This window comes from Pogona vitticeps, chromosome 5, assembly GCF_051106095.1.
Source record: "Pogona vitticeps strain Pit_001003342236 chromosome 5, PviZW2.1, whole genome shotgun sequence".
NCBI classification, from domain to species: Eukaryota; Metazoa; Chordata; class Lepidosauria; order Squamata; family Agamidae; genus Pogona; species Pogona vitticeps.
Window position 1 is genome coordinate 120,284,754 of NC_135787.1, and position 19,117 is coordinate 120,303,870.

At 39.6% G+C, this 19,117-nt stretch overlaps 1 protein-coding gene across 2 annotated transcripts in view; it reads left to right on the forward strand.

Annotated features, from left to right (window-relative positions):
* Positions 1-19,117, forward strand: part of GRAMD4 (GRAM domain containing 4) — a 121,054-nt gene that overhangs the window by 21,629 nt on the left and 80,308 nt on the right. For both annotated transcript variants that reach the window (XM_073000624.2, XM_020796982.3), the window contains exon 2: positions 12,448-12,658. In XM_073000624.2, coding sequence (XP_072856725.1) covers positions 12,448-12,658 — 211 coding nt within the window. The remainder of the gene's footprint in view (positions 1-12,447; positions 12,659-19,117) is intronic.

Consider the following 19,117-nt stretch of genomic DNA (forward strand, 5'->3'; position numbering starts at 1 on the left):
ACCAGACTAGCCCAGTGGTTTTTCCTACTTTCTTCAGTTTAAGCTTGGATTTTGCTAAAAGAAACTGATGATCAGAGCCACAATCAACTCCTGGTCTTGTTTTTGCTGACTGTATAGCAGTTCTCCATCTTTGGCTGCAGAGAACATAATCAATCTGATTTCGGTATTGCCGATTTGGTGATGTCCATGTGTAGAGTCGCCTCTTGTGTTGTTGGAAAAGAGTGTTTGTGATGACCAGCTTGTTCCCTTGACAAAACTCTATTAGCCTTTGCCCTGCTTCGTTTTGAACTCCAAGGCCAAACTTACCTGTTGTTCTTTTTATCTCTTGACTCCCTATTTTAGCATTCCAGTCCCTTAGAATGAGAAGAACTTCTTTCTTTGGTATCAGTTCTAGAAGGTATTGTAAGTCTTCATAGAACTGGTCAGTTTCATCCTCTTCAGCATTGGTAGTTGGTGCAAAAACTTGGATTACTGTGATGTTGCAAGGTCTGCCTTGGTTTGTTATTGAAATCATTCTATCATTTTTGGGATTGTATCCCAGTACAGCTTTTCCCACTCTTTTGTTGACTATGAGGGCTACTCCATTTCTTCTATGGGATTCTTGCCTACAGTAGTAAATATGATAGTCGTCTGAATTGAATTTGCCCATTCCTGTCCATTTTAGTCGACTGACACCCAGGATGTCAATCTTTATTCTTGCCGTCTCCTGTTTGACCACATTCAGCTTCCCAAGGTTCATAGATCTTACATTCCAGATTCCTATGCAGTATTTTTCTTTGCAGCATCGGTCTTTCCTTTCACTCCCAGGCGCGTCCACAACTGAGTGTCCTTTCGGCTTTGCCCCAACCACTTCATTAGCTCTGGAGCTACTTGTACTTGTCCTCCACTCTTCCTCAGTAGCATATTGGATGCCTTCTGACCTGAGGGGCTCATCTTCCAGCGTCATATCTTTTAGCCTTTTGTTTCTGTCCATGGAGTTTTCTTGGCAAAGATACTGGAGTGGCTTGCCAGTTCCTTCTCCAGGTGGATCGCATTTAGTCAGAACTCTCCACTATGACCTGTCCATCTTGGGTGTCCCTGCATGGCATAGTCCATAGCTTCTCTGAATTACTCAAGCCTCTTTGCCACGACAAGGCAGCAATCCATGAAGGGAGACCAAATATATAGCTTTATATCCAAAGTATGGCTTTCAAGGAGCCTTTTGTTGGGAAATCAATTATATCACTGTGGAAACGGTAATTATTTGTATTTTCTTCTCCTTTCCTAACAAAGGTTGGACATCATTATAGGTAACCTTTTTTTTGTGCCCTTGTGGTAAGATTTTGCATCCCATAGTTCTATAGCTTTTTTGTGCACTTCTTTTCCTGTGCATTTTTTACTGATCAGTTGTAACAATCCATTCATTTTGTTTCTCACTATATGGCCAAAGTATTCCAGCTTCCTGCATTTTATGTGGTTTATTATTTCTTGGTCTTTGTTCATTCCCCTCCATACTTTGTTATTGGTTGTGCCATGCTTTAAAACATATGAATAGTACAGTGATTCTGTGTCAGTTAGAATGGCTGAGTCAGTTTAAGCTGAGTGCATGGAACTGTCAAAAGCAGGTTTTGTGCTATGAGGTTCATATCATAAACTTTGTTAGGTATTTCAGGAGGTACAGATGAAGATTAAATGTAGAGACCAAATAGATAATACTGTGTGTACAATAACATGAAATAAATATATCTTAGTAAGTAACAGAGTTGAACTCAGAGCAGTCCTGTTGAGCACTTACAGTGAATCAGTTGAGTGACCAACTCTTAATTAAGATGATTTATACAGTTAAAATCTTACAAACCATAATAAATGGTGCCATAGGAGTCTTTGTTAATATAGATTAGAAGAATGTTGCTGAACTCAAATACTGAGCTGGCTGGCTGCACACAAATCTTTTACGTGAGCTGGGATGACTGGTGATAATCCAGATACAAAAAGGTTCTGTATTTTGAATCCAAAATAGACCGTGTAAGATATTCATGGAAAGAGATGAAAGGTTTTTTTTAAAGCACTGAAACACCACTGCTTCTTTTTCTTTCCTACTGTTGCTGAGCTGAGTCACATCCTCCTCCTGCTTCCCTGAAGGGCTTTCTCTTAATTATTGGGATCCCTTTGCACCCTAAAAATAGAATAGAAAATGCTGTCACTAAGCCACGAACGTGCCCTTTCACAGGCATGCTGGCCTGGCACCACTGACCTTGCCCCTTTTGCTTACATAAGGTTGCCTTACATTAAGACATTTCTTAAGTGGACTGTAGAAGCTGCAGAAATATGCTTTGCTTTTATTTGTTTTATCTGCCGTTTGGTCGAAATGGCTGCTCAAGATCGGTGGGATAAAATAAAATAATTAAATTGTGTGATTTTGTAAAGAATCATTATTTAAGGACATGCACAAGGTTAATTTGCTACAGTCTTTTTTCCACCCTCTCAGATACATAGCATGGCCTGTGGGGGTAGCCCTAGCTTCCTCCAGCCTTCTTCCTTCTACCTTCCTGAAGATGCGGTGTCTGTTTCTATCTCATCTGTCTGACCAGAGCGCTGGCGTTTGGAAAGTCAATTGCCTTCTCCTTGTTCCCCAGGGCTATAGGTTTATTTTGTCACAAAGCAGAATTTATTTATTATCTGACTTATTTATGATGTCCACTTTTCCTCCTAGGAGCTCAGGGCTGTGTACAGAGTCAACCCTCCCCAATTTTATCTTCACAAGAAAACTTGTGATGTAGATTAAGCTGAATGGATGTGACTGGCCTGAGGTTACCCAGTAATCTTCATGGCCAGGTGGAGAATGAACTCAGGTCTTTAACAGTCCTACCAACAGGCTAACAAGAGCTTGGAAAAATTACTTTTTTGGCCTTCAAAAGCAATGTTTCGCATCTCTAAAGCAAAGCAAAAAAGGGTGCTGTCTAATTCTAACCACCACACAAGAGGCCTATTTTAGTATTTGCATATATCATGCCGAATGACTGCCAGTAGAGTCTCCCTGCATGCACACAAACTGGACATGTGTTGTTTACATAGTTTTCCTACTATGCAGGAACTTTGTATCATTTCTGATACAAACCCCATTACTGGACTATGATTTGACTAATTAAATTACGTGGCTTGTGCCCTGCTTCTAGGAGCATTTTAGTAAGCACCCAAGGCAAACGATGTAAGCGGAGGATCTTATGATAGCAATAGGGAAAGGGACATGTTGTGGTCCATGCCTAGCACATTCTAAACAAATTTGAGCAATGTGGATTGCATGAGGTGGTGCAGGAAGTGTACTGAAATTCAACAAACAAGCAAACTCAAGACTTGACAAACCCTGGGACTCCAGTTTGAAATGTGAAAAGCCATGATACAAAAGCAAAAGGGTGGAGGACGGAAACAGGAAACAAGAAAACATAAGCTCAGGTTGTAATGAGGTTTGTCTCATGATCCTGCGGTCATTGTGCTGCAAATGAATCCAGATATTGCTAGTCTTGTCATGATGCTCACCTAGATTAGAAGCAGCTCAAAGAGAGGTGGACTCAAAACTTGTGGTATTTATTTATTTATTTTATTTTATTTTATTTTATTTTATTTTATTTTATTTTATTTTATTTTATTTATATCCCGCCTATCTGGTCACAGAAGGTATTAGCTGAGGTACTAAAGTCATCCTGTTTCTTGTATCTTCCTCTTCTTTAGATGCATGGAATGGCTGCTAGTTAAAAAAACAAAGTGTTGGAGTTGTCTTTTCAGGATGACTGTTAGTAGACTTACTTTCTTCTCTTCATCTTCTGCAGCCTGTTTTTTCTTCAGTTTCCTCCCTGATCTAATATCAGCTTAACTGCCCTGTTTCATATTGCTGACGGTTTCGTCTTCCATGACATACATGCTATGTTGTGTTTATAAATGAGTTCAAGATTTCAGGACCTTTTGTATTAACTAACTGAATTGTATAAATACAGAACAGAGGTTCTGCGTAGTGGAAATGTTGTAATCTTTGTGTTATTTCCAACTTGAGGAAGAAAACTACGAAGCATCCAGAAATTTATCTGAGAAACTAGCAACCCTATGTTACATACGTCATATGTAAGACAGGCATTTCTATCTGCCTTCTATGATTTTCCATATTAAATATTCAAGTTTTGGCTCTTGTGTAAGTTTTACTGGCTTCTTGTCAATAATCTGTTAATACAGTTGTTGAGAAGAACCAGGACGCAGTTGGATTGTGGAGTTTCTGTATTGTTCATTGATGAACTTTTGAACTGGCAGGGTACAGTCTGTGTTCCCTACTTTCCTGAGTTAATTACAAAAAATATTTGAAGAATGTGCGTAATGACGGACATATTGAGTCCCCCTCAGTTTTTCTGCATTATTCGTACTCTCTTGTTCAGATAGTGAGAAAATCTGTGTGCCCACAAAACATTAATGTATACACGGTTAGGTCTAGTGACTGATACCTTGACCAATAAAGAGGATACCCTCTTCACCTCACAGGGTATGGGTGTTCTTTAGGGCATGCCTCTTTTCCTGCCTCTTCTTCTTACTTATTTAGCAACCTGCGACCCATGGGACGTATGCAGTGCTCAGGGCTTCTGGGGTCCACCATTCGCCACCTCATTCCAACCCTAATTTTAGCCTTTAAAAAACTAGTTTTCTTCTTGAGAGAGTCCTTTTGTGACCCAGAGGGTGTAGGGGGCAACTTTGTCATGTCTGAGGGGCCACTAGCACCCTTGGCTGAAAAAGCCCTCCTCGAATCCCACTATACTGGACAATTATTGCCTGCCCTCCAGTGTTACATTTTTGGCAACATATTGAAGCATGTGATGGTTCTTCAACACGAGGGATCCCTGGATGTGATGAATTATCTGTAGATCCATTTCAGTTCAGGTTCAGGCTTTGTCATGGGATGGAGACAGCTTTAGTCATCTTGGTGGATGACTTATGGTAGGACTAAGAATGCGTTTCTATTGATTCTGATGGATCTCTCAGTGGCTTTTGAAACCATTGACTATGGTATCTCCTTGGGCTGTCCCTCGGGGGTGGAACTTAGGGGTAGTATTTCACAGTGGCTCCAGTCCTTCCTGGAGGGTGAAGGTGATGATGAGAGATTCCTGCTCAGTAACCTAGTTGTAGGTCTATGGATCCTGAAGTGTTCTGTTTTATCTCACATGCTATTTTAACATATACATGAACATTCTGGGAGAGGGCCAGAATTTTGAAGTTGGTTGTCACCAGCATGTGGATAATATCCAACTCTACTTCTCCTTTCTTCCTAACTCCAAGGAAGCTGGATTTAATGCCTGGTTTAGTAAGCAGCACACTTTATTTTAGTTGTTTGTTATTGGTTTTACACTGTTCTTGATTATGTTTGTTGTTTTTATATGTACACCACTCAAAATAGTGCTGTGCACTAATGGGGCAGTATATAATTAAGTACTGTAAGTAGGTTCTGTTCCAAACCAGCATTTACCATTGATAATGGACTGGGTGAAGAGAAGCAGATTGAAACTTAGTGCAGACAAGGCAGGGGTACTCTAGGTGAATTGAAAGGCAGATCAGGGAATCGGGATTCAACCTGTACTGAACCGGGTTACACTCCCCTTGACAACCCAGTTTCACAAGTTGGGAATACTCATGGACTTGTCCCTGAGGCTGGACTCTCAGATTCCAGCAGTGGCTAGGAGTGCATTTGCACTGTTAAAACTGGAATGCCAGCTGTGCCTATTTCTGGAAAAGTCAGATTTGGCTATAGTGACACATGACTTAGTTTACATCCCACTTGTATTACTGTAATGTGTTCTACACGGGGTTGCCTTTGAAGATAGTTCAGAAACTTCAACTTATTTAAAATGCTGCAACTGGCCTGCTAACTGTGCCCAGTGATTCCCCTAGTTCAGTAGCTGCACTGGCTGCCAGTCTATTTTTGGGCCCAATTTCTGCTTCCTTCCTGATTCAAAGTCCTGGTTGTGACCTATACAGCTGTATACAGTTTGGATGCAGGCTATCTCAAGGATCGTATCTTCATTTATGAGCCTTCTGGATTCTTTAAGATCTTCAGGGGAGGCCCTTCTCTCACTCTCACCAACTTCACGGTCACATCTGGTGGCAATATGTCTTCTCCCAGGTTGTAGAATGCTTTCCCTTGGGAGGCCAAGTTGGCTCCTTCCCTCTTGCTCTTCCAATATGCAGTGAATGTAGGATTGCATCTGCAGGTTTAAATTCTAAGTACTAAGCTCAGTAGGTTGGGTGTCTGTGTTAATATGCCTCTAATCTGTATTTTCCCCTGTTTGGATTACTGCTTGAAGTGGAATTCTGAACAGGTTGTTCTGATTAGATTGTAACAACTTGAAATGTGCCCAAGTTGGGGCTTCAAAATAAATACTGCTTAAATGTTACAGAAACGAATCTACAAATTCAACTTGGCTCTCTTTCATACTCTTATATCAAGCAGATCTAGTCCGTGCAGAAAAATGAATGATTTGTTCATACTCATAATCCAAGTATATTTCATCCATAGTTCTTAAACACTGACAGCGGAAAGAAAGATTTGTGTAGAAAATAATAAATTTATTCCACAGAGGTATAGGTACAGTATTAGTTTGTTTCAAGAAACCTAAGGCAAAGTCTTCTGGCATTTTACATTAGTTGTAAGATACATTTTTGTAAACAAGAGTCTGCTTTGTGAGATGCATCAATTGTGTTTTTTTGCTGTCCTTGGCTGTCCTTCCACAAGTAGATGAAGACCCTTTCAGGCAGGCTTTCCCTGAGTGACTGGCTGTCTGAGTGAGATATTTTTTAATGGATTGTTGTGCTTTGTTGCTTCAGATATGTTTCTGGTGTTGGTTTTGTTTACCGCTTTAGGGTGTAATTTGTTTGATTCTTTTGTCATCTTTTGTATTCTTACTGTTTTTAGGTTTTAAACATTGTCTTCTACTGACATGAACTACCTTGGATCCTTTTTAAGGAGTAAGGTGGGGTAAAATATTTTAAAATAAATAAATTAGTTATGTAGCTGTACATGTGCTATACAAGAGACAGTGAGAGTCAGACATTTTATTCTAATGGACAAAGTTGTCAATGGCTGGTGACATACCTTAATACTGCTGTCAGCTGAAGAACCATAACATTTTTATTTAGTTATTTTATTTATTTATTTATTTATTTATTTTATATCCTGCCTGTCTGGTCGGTTAAGATCACTCTTAAAAGCATTTTTCTGAATTTGAGCTTTTAAAGCTTTCTCTCAACCTATCAAGTACAGCAGTAAAGATAGGAGTTGCTTTGATTCTCTCTGGAGTGAATAAACAAACTGTAGTACTTTGTTTATTGTGTAGTACTGTGCACAGAAGTTGAATTCCCCATATTGGTGATATCCCTGTTTTGTATAAGGGAACAGTAACAACTTGCACTTGAGGAAAATATGCTGATTTCCAAAATCTGGTAAGAATATTCACTGATAAGAATATTCAGATGCACAGACTATCTCTTAACATAAGCGTATGCATAGATGTTTACTGCATAAATTGCGGTGTACTGACTCTTCTTCCTCCTGCTAAGGTGTTGTACAGTACCATTAAACATCCCATTTGCTCAGAAATATAAGTGTACAGTATTTCAGCCTCCAAGGCCTGGGATATGGGGAGCTCTGTCACTGACTGTAAAGAATTAAAGAGAAAAGGATAAATACGCAATGATATCAAAATATAAATCAGCCATTGGGCTTTATTTGAAAATCAGGTAATCTTTGTTTGGAATATTGTGTTTCTGTGTGTGAATGGTGTGTACCGTTGTTTCCTTTGAGAGTAGGAATGTGAAAGTGAAAGGGAGAGAGCAAGGAGAAACTGGCATTTTGTATGTGCACGTTTTCTGTGGCACTGAGAAGCAAACTGTGTTCAGGCATGACATCTAAGGCAGTGGTTCCTGACCTTTTTCAAGTTGTGACCCCCTTTTATAATAGCCATGTAACCTACGACATCACCACACCATGTTTGCATAGATAGGCATTTTTAATGTAGATGGTTCTTTCTCCCCCAAAGGGCCTGTTTCTCCTTCATACGCTTACACACTAACTTTAATATCTGGCTCCAAAAGGTCATGGAAGAAATTACAGTGGTGCCTCGCTTAGCGATTTATTTATTTATTTATTTATTTATTTATTTATTTATTTATTTATTTATTTATTTATTTATTTATTTATTTATTTATTTATTTATTTAATACCCCGCCTATCTGCTCAGAACGTTGAGTGACAAAATCACTTAGTGATGGAGTTTAAGCGATCGCAAAAGCGATCGCTTAGCGATGGTCCCTATGGGGAAAATTCGCTTTGCAATGATTGCGGGGGAGCGATCATCGCAAAGCCCCCATTTTCGGCCAGCTGATCGGTGGTTTCAATATGGCCACCCTGTAAACAAAATGGCCGCCCACTGTGTGTCCTCGCTTTAGAGGCACCGAAAATGGCCGCCCCTATGGAGGATCTTCGCTTTAAGGTTAGTTTTGAAGCCCATAGGAACACATTAGTGGCATTTTAATTTGTTTCTATGGGCTTTTAAATTCCTTTTAGCGATGAAATTGCTTAGCAACGTTTTTTCCTGCACGGATTAACGCCGCTAAGCGAGGCACCACTGTACTTAACAAGGGCTACAACACATATAAAACGACTGCTTCCCCTCCCCAGGAAACATTTTGTGACCCCCTTGGGGGTCATGACCCTTAGGTTGGGAACCACTGATCTAAGGCTGTAAAATGCAGAAGAGAGCAGGGTAGGCAAAAGAGCCCAGGAAATCCATATCTGGCTAATGCAAGCCTCTTAGGCAATTAGTATCAGGTCATGTACCCTGACTAGGAAACCATTAATATAATTATAGTTAATCTCCAATAGGAAACATAGTAGTTAATCTCCAATGGGCCACCAGTCAAGTAGTATACAGCCAGCTAAAGAACCACATACCCTTTCAGTATTCTGCTATTTGTAAAAGCCTCCAAACCCTGTAAGAGGAATACTTGAATACTGTCATAATTAAATTTCGGCTGAAAAATCTGCCCCTTTGAGTCTCTTGTTCTGCATAGCTAGAGTTATACCTCTCCTTTCTATATGTTCTGTCCACGAGTTGGTGTCCTTTCTTTCTTTTGATTTTGCATTAGGCCAGAAATAATCTCCAGGTTCACAATTTTGGTACTTATTTCTTCCTGTTTGTTGTCATCTTGATCTTGTTGGTTCCTACCAACCTCCTGCTGTTCTTGCTTTGGGCTCATCACCATGTTTTTGAGTCTCTTGCTTTCTGTGAGCCATCTTACTGCAGAAAATCATGTAGCTTGCTGAATATCACTTGTTTTACTTTGAAGAAGCTAGCAAGCTGAAATTAGTATACCACTGGACTTTGGAATTGTCAGAGTATTTTTTTTTAGTTTTGTACTCCCCAAGCACCTGAGTCTGGCCACCTGAGTCTCATTCTTTGCCAAAGCAGAAAACCACACCCTCTTTTCTAGGTATGGTTTCCTGATGCATTTGGAGAGCATGTTTTGTCATCCAGCTGCATCTTCAGAAAGGAGCTCCAAAGATAATGTCAGATACCTGTGCTGTCTTATGGAGGGCATGACATGGTAGCCTCCACCTCTTTTACCCACTTCCTATTAGTATGAATGAGATTTTTTAAAAAAAGTTCTGTTGTATAAATCAGTTTTGTTGGAAGCCTAGATACTTTGTACAATCTTTCCTTAGTTAGTCAGTAGAAAGATTGCACCTAGTTTCTTTTTCAATTTTTGTATGGAAAATAATGAAAGGAACAAGCACATCCACTGACAGCTAAGTCAAATCACCCTTCTTGATTTAATGGAGTTGGTTACAGATGGAATAAACAGAGGAAGAGCTAATTAGGGTTCAATAAACATGCCCTTGAAGAAGCTTGATAGGCCGAAACGCGTTAGGCATTTCACACTGAAATAAAGAACATTGGATTTCTGGGACTACAGTTCTTATTTTTGTAGCCCATAAGATTCACTGTTGCAGTTCCAGTCTATCAGAACATATTGTTCACATGTTCTTGGACTGCAACTTCCAAAAACCCTGGCCAGCAGAGTTAGTGGTGAAGGCTTCTGGGAGTTACAGTCCGAGAACACCTGGGTCACCCAAGGTTGGGAACCACTGTTGTATAACAAGATGTGATCACACAGAATGCAAACTGAGTTGGGCAAAGGGAAGGAACCAGAACAGAAAGCTAGAAGAACCCTAGCGGCACACCAAGTGCTGGAAGCCATATGAGTATATTGAATGCAAGGGTCCCTATCGCTCTTGTCACCTCCTTTTGATGCTCTTATGATATATAAGAACATCTATTATGCTCTGCCTGAGGATGCTTCTCCTTTCCCCTTCCTCTTCTTTACTGCTCCCAGGAGCCCAAGTAATTTGCTTACTTGTGACTGTTATGGATAAATAACAATTACGTGCCATCAAGCTGATTTTGGCTAGGGCGCCTCATTCTAGGATTTTCTAGGTACAGTGGTGCCTTGCTTAATGAGGATAATCCTTTCCAGTGAAATTGCTGTAGAGCGAATACCTTGTTAAGCGAAATAAAGGCCATTGAAACGCATTGAAAACCCTTAAATGCATTCCAGTGGGCTGAAAACTCACTGTCCAGCGAAGATCCTCCATAGGGGCAGCCATTTTCGGTGCCTGTAAAGCGAGGAATTCAGCGGGTGGTCATTTTGTACACCCGGTGGCCATTTTGAAACCCAACGATCAGCTGTTTTTAGATCATCGTAATGCGAAAATGGGTTCCCGAGGCAGGGAACCGATCATCATGAAGCGGATTTTTCCCATTTAAACCATTGTTTTGCGATCGCTTCTGCGATCACAAAAACCTAATCGTCAAGTGATTTCCTTGTTAAGCGAGGCACCACTGTATAGAGTATTCAGAGGTGACTTATTGTTCCCTTCTGAAGGTACTCTGGAACTGCACCTTGCTCAAGACTACATGGAAAAGCACTTATCCTATAAGGCAAAGTAGGAAATCAAACTCTTGACTTCTGGCTTTGTGAGTATCCAAATTGTTGAACTATCCGGGCTTCCCAAAATCAAAGCCATACACACTTTGGAGAGTGTCAATCATGCATTTGGAGGACAGTTATTAATTCAGTGGCTGTGGAAGTAGAAATGTCTTTTTCTGGTCTCTTCTTCCCTTAACTAATTAGTTCTAGCATTTTCCTAATAGCTTTTTCTAAAAATTGTTTCTTCTATTTGCTTTATACTAGTTACAGTGGTGCCTCGGTTTACCATTGCTCTCTTTAACGTCGAAACCACATTAAGATGAACTTTTTGCGATCGCAAAACGATGTTTCCTATGGGGGAATTTCGCTTTGCAATGATCGGTTCCCTGCTTTGGGAACCGATTCTTCGCAAAACGACAATTTTCCAACAACTGATCGGCAGTACTGTATTTTCCTGTTGGGACTTCTGTGCAATTTAGCGATAACAACAATAAATAGTTCTAATTTGTAAATATTTCTGCATAATTTCTGTAAAATTACCTAAACCTGACAAGTTGATTGATATTATTAAAAATGATTAGCTAAGGCTGAGCGTTGTTTTCTCTAAGCCGCCTTTTTTGTGTTTATGGTTAGGGTAAATGTGAAACCCTCATGATCAAAGTTCTGGAAATCGGCTCTAATTTTTTTACTATTATTGTTGTTGAGGGTATATACTCTGCTTCCCCCAAAATAAGACAGGGTCTTATATTAATTATTGCTCCAAAAACGCATTAGGGCTTATTTTCAGGTGATGTTTTATTTCTTTTTTCCATGTACCATAATCTACATTAATTCAAATACAGTCATGTCATCTTCTGGTTGCTGCACAATAGTGGAGGGCAGGGTTTCACTTAACTAGGCTTTATTTTTGGGGTAGGGCTTATATTACGAGCATCCTGAAAAATCCTACTAGAGCTTATTTTCAGGTTAGGTCTTATTTTCAGCGAAACGGTATCTGGACAGAGAAAAGACACATATACAGAGTCGTGTTCTAATAGCAATTACTGTTGCTGTGTACCTGGTGAAAAAGATGATGGGTTGGGTCTATACTTAAGAGTAGATACATTAAAATTAATGGGATATACATCTGTCATAAATACTTTACAAATACTTTTAGGTTTGAGTGGATCTGCTCAAAGTATGACTGTGTGGGCATCCAATTTAATGCTTCTGTGGACAAAAACAACCATGTTGTTATGGATAGACACTTTGTTAAAATAAAGAGATTTTGGAATGTAAGCCTTAGTATATATATATTTTATCCCCTTTCTGAAATGGGATTACTACTTCTGTAGCAAGCATTCAGTAAGTGATTATAAGAGCACTTTATGTAATTAGAATGTTTGTCGTTATAGTGAATGTTCTGAAAATAATCTTCCGTTTGCCTTTCTTGTTCTCATTTGTGTTTTGCAGGGACTCCAATCGTCATGTTAAGATAAAGCAGAAAGGCACAGTGCTGAACATGCTAAAGAGATTAGACAAAATAAGGTTCAGAGGTCACAAGAGAGATGAGTTCCTTGATTTAGCAGAGTCTCCCAATGCTTCAGACACTGAATGCGGAGATGAAATCCCTATGAAAATACCTCGTACGTCAGGCAAAGAAAATGATGAGCTGAGAGACCCTGTAAGTAGCTGAGCTTGTGATGTGTATTTTGTTGACGTGTTTGTATTTTTAAAAGCTTGGCTGAACCATCCAATAGAGAGGGGGGTTGGGTGGATTTGTGGCAAAAGAGCTGTAAAACCCAAAGTCCTGTTGGGCTCCTGCCAGGAGGGAAAGGGGCAGCTATTTCCCACTCCAGTCAGCATTTTTATCTTTTCTAATAGATTTTTATTCCCACTTCTCCCCATGTTTGTATTTGCCACTCTTCTTCTTCTTCTTCTTCTTCTTCTTCTTCTTCTTCTTCTTCTTCTTCTTCTTCTTCTTCTTCTTCTTCTTCTTCTTCTTCTTCTTCTTCTTCTTCTTCTTCTTCTTCTTCTTCTTCTTCTTCTTCTTCTTCTTCTTCCTATTTATTTATTTATTTATTTATTTATTTATTTAAATTCAACTAAAGCATCAACATACAAAAAACAAAAACAGAGCAAGAAAGAAGAATAGAACAGAAAAAAAGGAAAAACCCAAAGGAAAAAACAAAAAAAATCCTTCTGCTAAAACCACTGGTTCTTAACCTTGGGTTACTCAGGAGTTTTGGACTGCAACTCCTAGAAGCCTTCACCACCAACTGTGCTGACTGGGGTTTCTGGGAGTTGCAGTTCAAAAGCATCTGAGTAACAAAGGTTAAGAAGGTAAAGGTAAAGGTAAAGGTTCCCCTTGACATTTTTTGTCCAGTCGTGTTCGACTCTAGGGGGCGGTGCTCATCCCCGTTTCCAAGCCATAGAGCCAGCGTTTTGTCCGAAGATAATCTTCCGTGGTCACATGGCCAGTGCGACTTAGACACGGAACGCTGTTACCTTCCCACCGAAGTGGTCCCTATTGATCTACTTGAATTTGCATGCTTTCGAACTGCTAGGTTGGCGGGAGCTGGGACAAGCGACAGGCGCTCACTCCGTCGCGTGGATTCGATCTTACGACTGCTTGGTCTTCTGACCCTGCAGCACAGGCTTCTGTGGTTTAACCCGCAGCGCCACCACGTCCCTGACAAAAGTTAAGAACCACTGTGCTAAACTAATCCCTCCCCCTTTTGGAGTCGGAGACTCCAGCCTTGTTAACCCTCCACTCTCCCCGGTTTGGTTTCCAGTGTGTACTAAACAAACATACATATGTAGTGAAATTTGCCCTACACTCCTGTCTTCCTCTGGGCCCAGGAATATATTAGTTTCCAGCTTTGTTTTACATAGTCTCTTGGTTGTTCCCGTAGTGCTTCTGATAGTGTGTCCAGTTCTGCTATATCCCATAGCTTCTTTAACAACTCTTCCATCGTTGGTATCTCTTCGCTTTTCCATTTTTGGGCCCGGAGTAGTCTAGCTGCTGTGAGTATATACATTAGACAATGCTTCATTTTTTAATTATTAATTCCTGGCATGACATTCAATAATGCCATTTCAGGTTTTATAACTAATTTCTGCTGGATAATTTCTTTCACTGTTCACCTGTGTCCAATAATTTTTGACTTTTTCGCATGTCCATCACATATGGTAATAAGTTCCTGCATTTTTGTACGCTTCCAACATATATTGCTGTTACCCTCTGAAATGTTTGCTAGTCTTACAGGTGTATAGTGCCATCTATAAAACATTTTATAGATGTATTTGCCACTCTTCTGAGGTGTGTTGGGAAGGTTGGAGGGCTTTGAAATAAGTGGATCCAACTCCTTCCTCCTTAAATCTTCTCCCCATAGCACCTACTTTTTTGCCCGTGCTGCTATCACCACCCTACTGGAGGAGCGATACTACCACTGCTCTCAGAAGGCTTCTAAGGCCAGAAAAGTAGATTTCTAAAATCCTGTGTCCCTAGGAAACCCTATCTGGATGGTACCTATCACACATTAAGTGAACTGCATTTAAGCCTTTGACTTCATTTCTTAGTTATTTGATTTGGTTGTGTGTCAGCCATGGTTTGTTTCCCGTAACAATGTATGTATGTATGTATGTATGTATGTATGTATGTATGTATGTATGTATGTATGTATGTATGTATGTATGTATGTATGTATGTATGTATGTATGTATGTATGTATGTATGTATTTATTTATTTATTTATTTATTTATTTATTTATTTATTTATTTATTTATTTATTTATACCCCACCTATCTAGTCATTTTGACCACTCTGGGTGTTTAAAATGGGCTTCCTCAACCTGGTGCCCTCCAGATGGATTTTAATACAAATCCTATCAATCCCCAACCAACATGGCCATGGGTTTTGAAGTTAAGAAAAAAACGGAGAGGATCATGTAGAACAGGGGGTGGACAGCATTGGCAGGTCCAGGGGCCTTGCCTAGAAGCCTTGTGCCAACTGTACTCAAAACTAACAAAGAAAATATTAAACGTGAGCCTGTGGACTAGGTAATGTTAACTGATCTGGAAGAAAAAATAAAGTTACCAAACCAGCATTTTAAGTTGACCTGACATTATCAGCTAATACAGAAAGCAAACGTTATAATGATTTCTGACTCATCTGCTTTGAACAGCATTCTAATTCAGCAAGGTCATACAAGAGATAAGTTCAACTGCACACTTTTCTGTTGGTGGCGTGATGCAGATCAAATTATTTTTAACTTTCACATTTGGAACAGGATAGTTCACAATATTTCAAGACAGAGCAGTAACTGTGACAGCTATCCTCTCATTGTTTTCATTTTGTCTGGGTTGTCTCGCTTGCAGTCTTTAGCTCTTGTAAACTTAAGGTCCACATTCAACATGAGACCTGCTTTTGATCTACCATATATTGGCTGAAATCTTGTTGCTCAGCACAGGATGTCACAATGTGAGTAGGCCCATTGAATTAGTGGAACTTACAGGGGAGTTGATTCACCATATTTTATTCTGGTTGCAATTTACTATGCTAAGCAGCAGGATTTCAGCCACTATGTTTCATCTTTAACATATCTGTTTAATTAGATTAATCTTTCTCTATTGCTGAACATACAGAAGCTGCCAAATCTGTCTCACATCAAAAAGTGCTGAGATGTGAACTACAGTGGTGCCTCGCATAGCGATGTTAATTCGTTCCAAAAAAAACATCGCTATGTGAAACCATCGCTATGCGAAACACCATTTCCCATAGGAATGCATTGGAAACCGGTTAATCCGTTCCAATTGGAACGGATTGCCGTTGTTAAGCGAAAAAACCCATAGGAAACATCGCTAAGCGAAACAATGTTTCCTCCATTGGAATGTATTGAAGCTGACTCAATACATTTCAATGGCTTTGCGAAGTCAATTTTTGCAAAATTAAGTGTGTCATAAAAGGGTCAAAATGGTTTTAAATGCTTGGATTAGCTTCTGCACCCTCTAAAACGGATGCAAAAGTTAATTTGGCTTTGATCTGACTTTTCGTTAATTAATGGTGAATTTTTCCCCCCAACTTTTGACAGCTGTGAAAATCTGACAGCTCCATTATTTCCTATGGGGGAAGAAAAAATTCACAAAAAATTAATGAAGACTCAGCAACTGTTCTAAATGCTTGGATTCGTTAGAGGACCCCCTAAGTCGTGTGCAAACCTGATTTGGCTTTGATCTTAACTTTCGTTAATTTATGGCGAACTGTTTTCTCCCCCATAGGAAAGCATGGAGCTGTCAGATTTTGACAGGTCCATTGGTTCCTATGGGCTGAAAAAAAATTAACCATAAATTAACGAAAAGTCAGATCAAAGCCAAATCAGGTTTGCACATGACTTAGGGGGTCCTCTAACGAATCCAAGCATTTAGAACCATTTTTGACCCTTCTAAGACACTTTTTTAATTGAAAAAAGAAACATCGTTAAGTGAAGCAGGGGACCTAAAATCGCATTCGTTATGCGAAGCATGGTCCCAAACTTCGCTAAGCGAAAATCGCCCATAGGAAACATCGTTATATGGGGCATATTATTTTCTAAAAAAACACATCGTTATGCGAATTCATCGCTAAACGAGGCAATCGTTAAGCGAGGCACCACTGTATCTAAAAGGAAGATTTCACGACTGTTGCATTTGTACCCAAAGCTATTGTGGGGATCTCTTAAGTTCTTTTGGAGCAATAAAGATGGAGGGGGGAGTAGTATATGTTTTATCCACAGAGCAGAAAAGCTACTTTTGGGATGAACAGAGCACCTCTGCCAGCATGACCAGCAGTGGTGATGCTAGCTGGGGAATTCTGAGAGATGTAGTCACATGCACAGACAGACGGACATAAGCTCATACAAAGCTAAGGGACAGGGTTATATCATAAACATGGTGCAGGGGGAAAGGTTACATCTGCCTTCCCAATGTTTGTGATCTGATTTAATTAAGCAATCTGTAAAGGATTATCAGGAGGGGCTTTGTGAAAATGGAAACATTGAGATCCCTAATCATGGATTTTCTGTCTTTCACCTGTTTGGGTCCTTCAGAGGAGAAAAATCTGCTGTACGGTGTGAGAACTCCTATAAATTATTCTTACTTGATATTATCCAGAGCTGAGCTTTCGCATACAAACAGAGCTCTCCCTGGCTTAGTATCTGCCCTTCTCCAAAGGTACAGAACATTAGGTATCAGTGCTGGGTAAGGGGAAGGCAACCGTGTTGGAATCCATGGGGAAATGTGGCCAGTCGATGTACTGTCTAGACAATACAAGGCCAAACAAGCCGTGAACTTCCAAACTTCTCCTCCTCCCTTTTATTTCCTTCAATCCCTTCCTCTCTTTACTCTTTCTCTCTCCAAAAGGTGATTATAGCACAACCAGTGTATTCTAACTTTTAAAAAAGGCAATTAATATAGATGAAATGGAAGTGATTACTATGCTGAATCAGACAATATGCTCAGAAAAACAGGATTACAATAAACAACATTTTATTCCTCATCTACTATCTTGGCTTCATTACCCAGCACTGCCTGAACTAAAATACCACCTCATCTACCTTAATGTATTAGTTTAGTTCTTGGACCATATTCAGCAAATAGATTACTATGCATTGGGCTGCTTATGAACTCATCAGTCATGCCACTTTATAGGGTGTCAAAATGAAGTTGTCTTTTCTTATAACTCCCAACACATTCAGAGTATTTCTTCATTTATTTTATTTATTTTATTAACTAGTCCTCCCCAAAGGACATACAGTGGACCCTCTACTTACGGAATTAATCCGTATTGGAACGGTGGCTGCAGGTTGAAAAGTCTGTAGGTCGAGTCTCCATTGACCTACAATGCATTGGAAACCTATTAATCCCGTAACCGGCAGTTTTAGTTTCATTTTTGTTCCACTTTGGTTTTTTTCTGGTCTGTAAGTCGATTCTCTGGCTGCAAGTCGAACCTAAATTTTGCAGCCAGAGAAGTCTGTAACTCGAAAAGTCTGTAAGTCAAGCTGTCTGTAAGTTGAGGGTCCACTGTACTTTAGAGAAGATAAGGTGGACTAAGCATGGTGTCTTTTGACTGGTACCAATAGAAATCTTCGTCTTTATAATATTCTCTTTTTGTGAGATACCACTTCAGAGAACAAACATATAGAACAGTACAAACCATCAACTGAGGGGCAGAGGCTAATTTGGGCTGGTGGATTAGTTCCTCTCACCTTGCCTGAAGACAGTTTTCCTGATTAACTGCCACCTTGGGAACAGCAAACATTTATTCAAATAAACTGAAGAAGCAAGAAGCCAGAACATCAAGATTTTGATTCCCCCCCCCCAATTATGATTGAACTAAAAGTAGAGTGTACTTGGAGTTTCCCCAGTAATTTTCTTCTTATGTAAGCATAGTGCTCTTTTAGCTATATATAAGAATTTCTATATGAAAAACAAGTTTGTTGTTAGAATATATAGGCTGTTGCAGGTGAACATGGAAGCTCGTGTAGCCATGAGAGATAATAGCTACTGATAACTCTGTCTGCCATGATAGTTTCTAATCTTTAAAAAAATGTGCCTGAGGTGTTAGTGAAATTCCTCCAACATCCCACACTGCAGCTGACAATGCGTAAACTCTGTGCCTGTGTACTTACCCCTCAGGCTGGTGATATGCACTTACCATCATAGTTGCATGGGGTATAAATGTGGTAATAATAGACAGATAAAGATACAGATATTTTATTGCATATGGTGTCTGGGGAGAAGGATTGATTGATTGTGGCAGGCTATTTATGGAATGCCTTCACCAAGGATGCTTGCTTAGTGCCAGATGTGGGCCTCTGTGGTTGGGTTGAGAGTTTTTAATCATATTGCTTAATTAATGGCTTTATTGGCTATAGTTTATTTTAGTCTTTTGGTTTTTAATATTGTGTATTGGATAGTGTTTTATTGTTTTTACAATTTCATCAGCCACCCTTGGAATCTCTGACTAAAGGGTAGAATTGTGCAAATAATATTTGATTTTTGGCTTATATCTCATAAACTAGGCATCAGAAAACAGCTTTCCAATGCCAGTGTTCACTGCAAGTGATAATTAATAAAATGCTGATAGTTGTGGGTTTTTCGGGT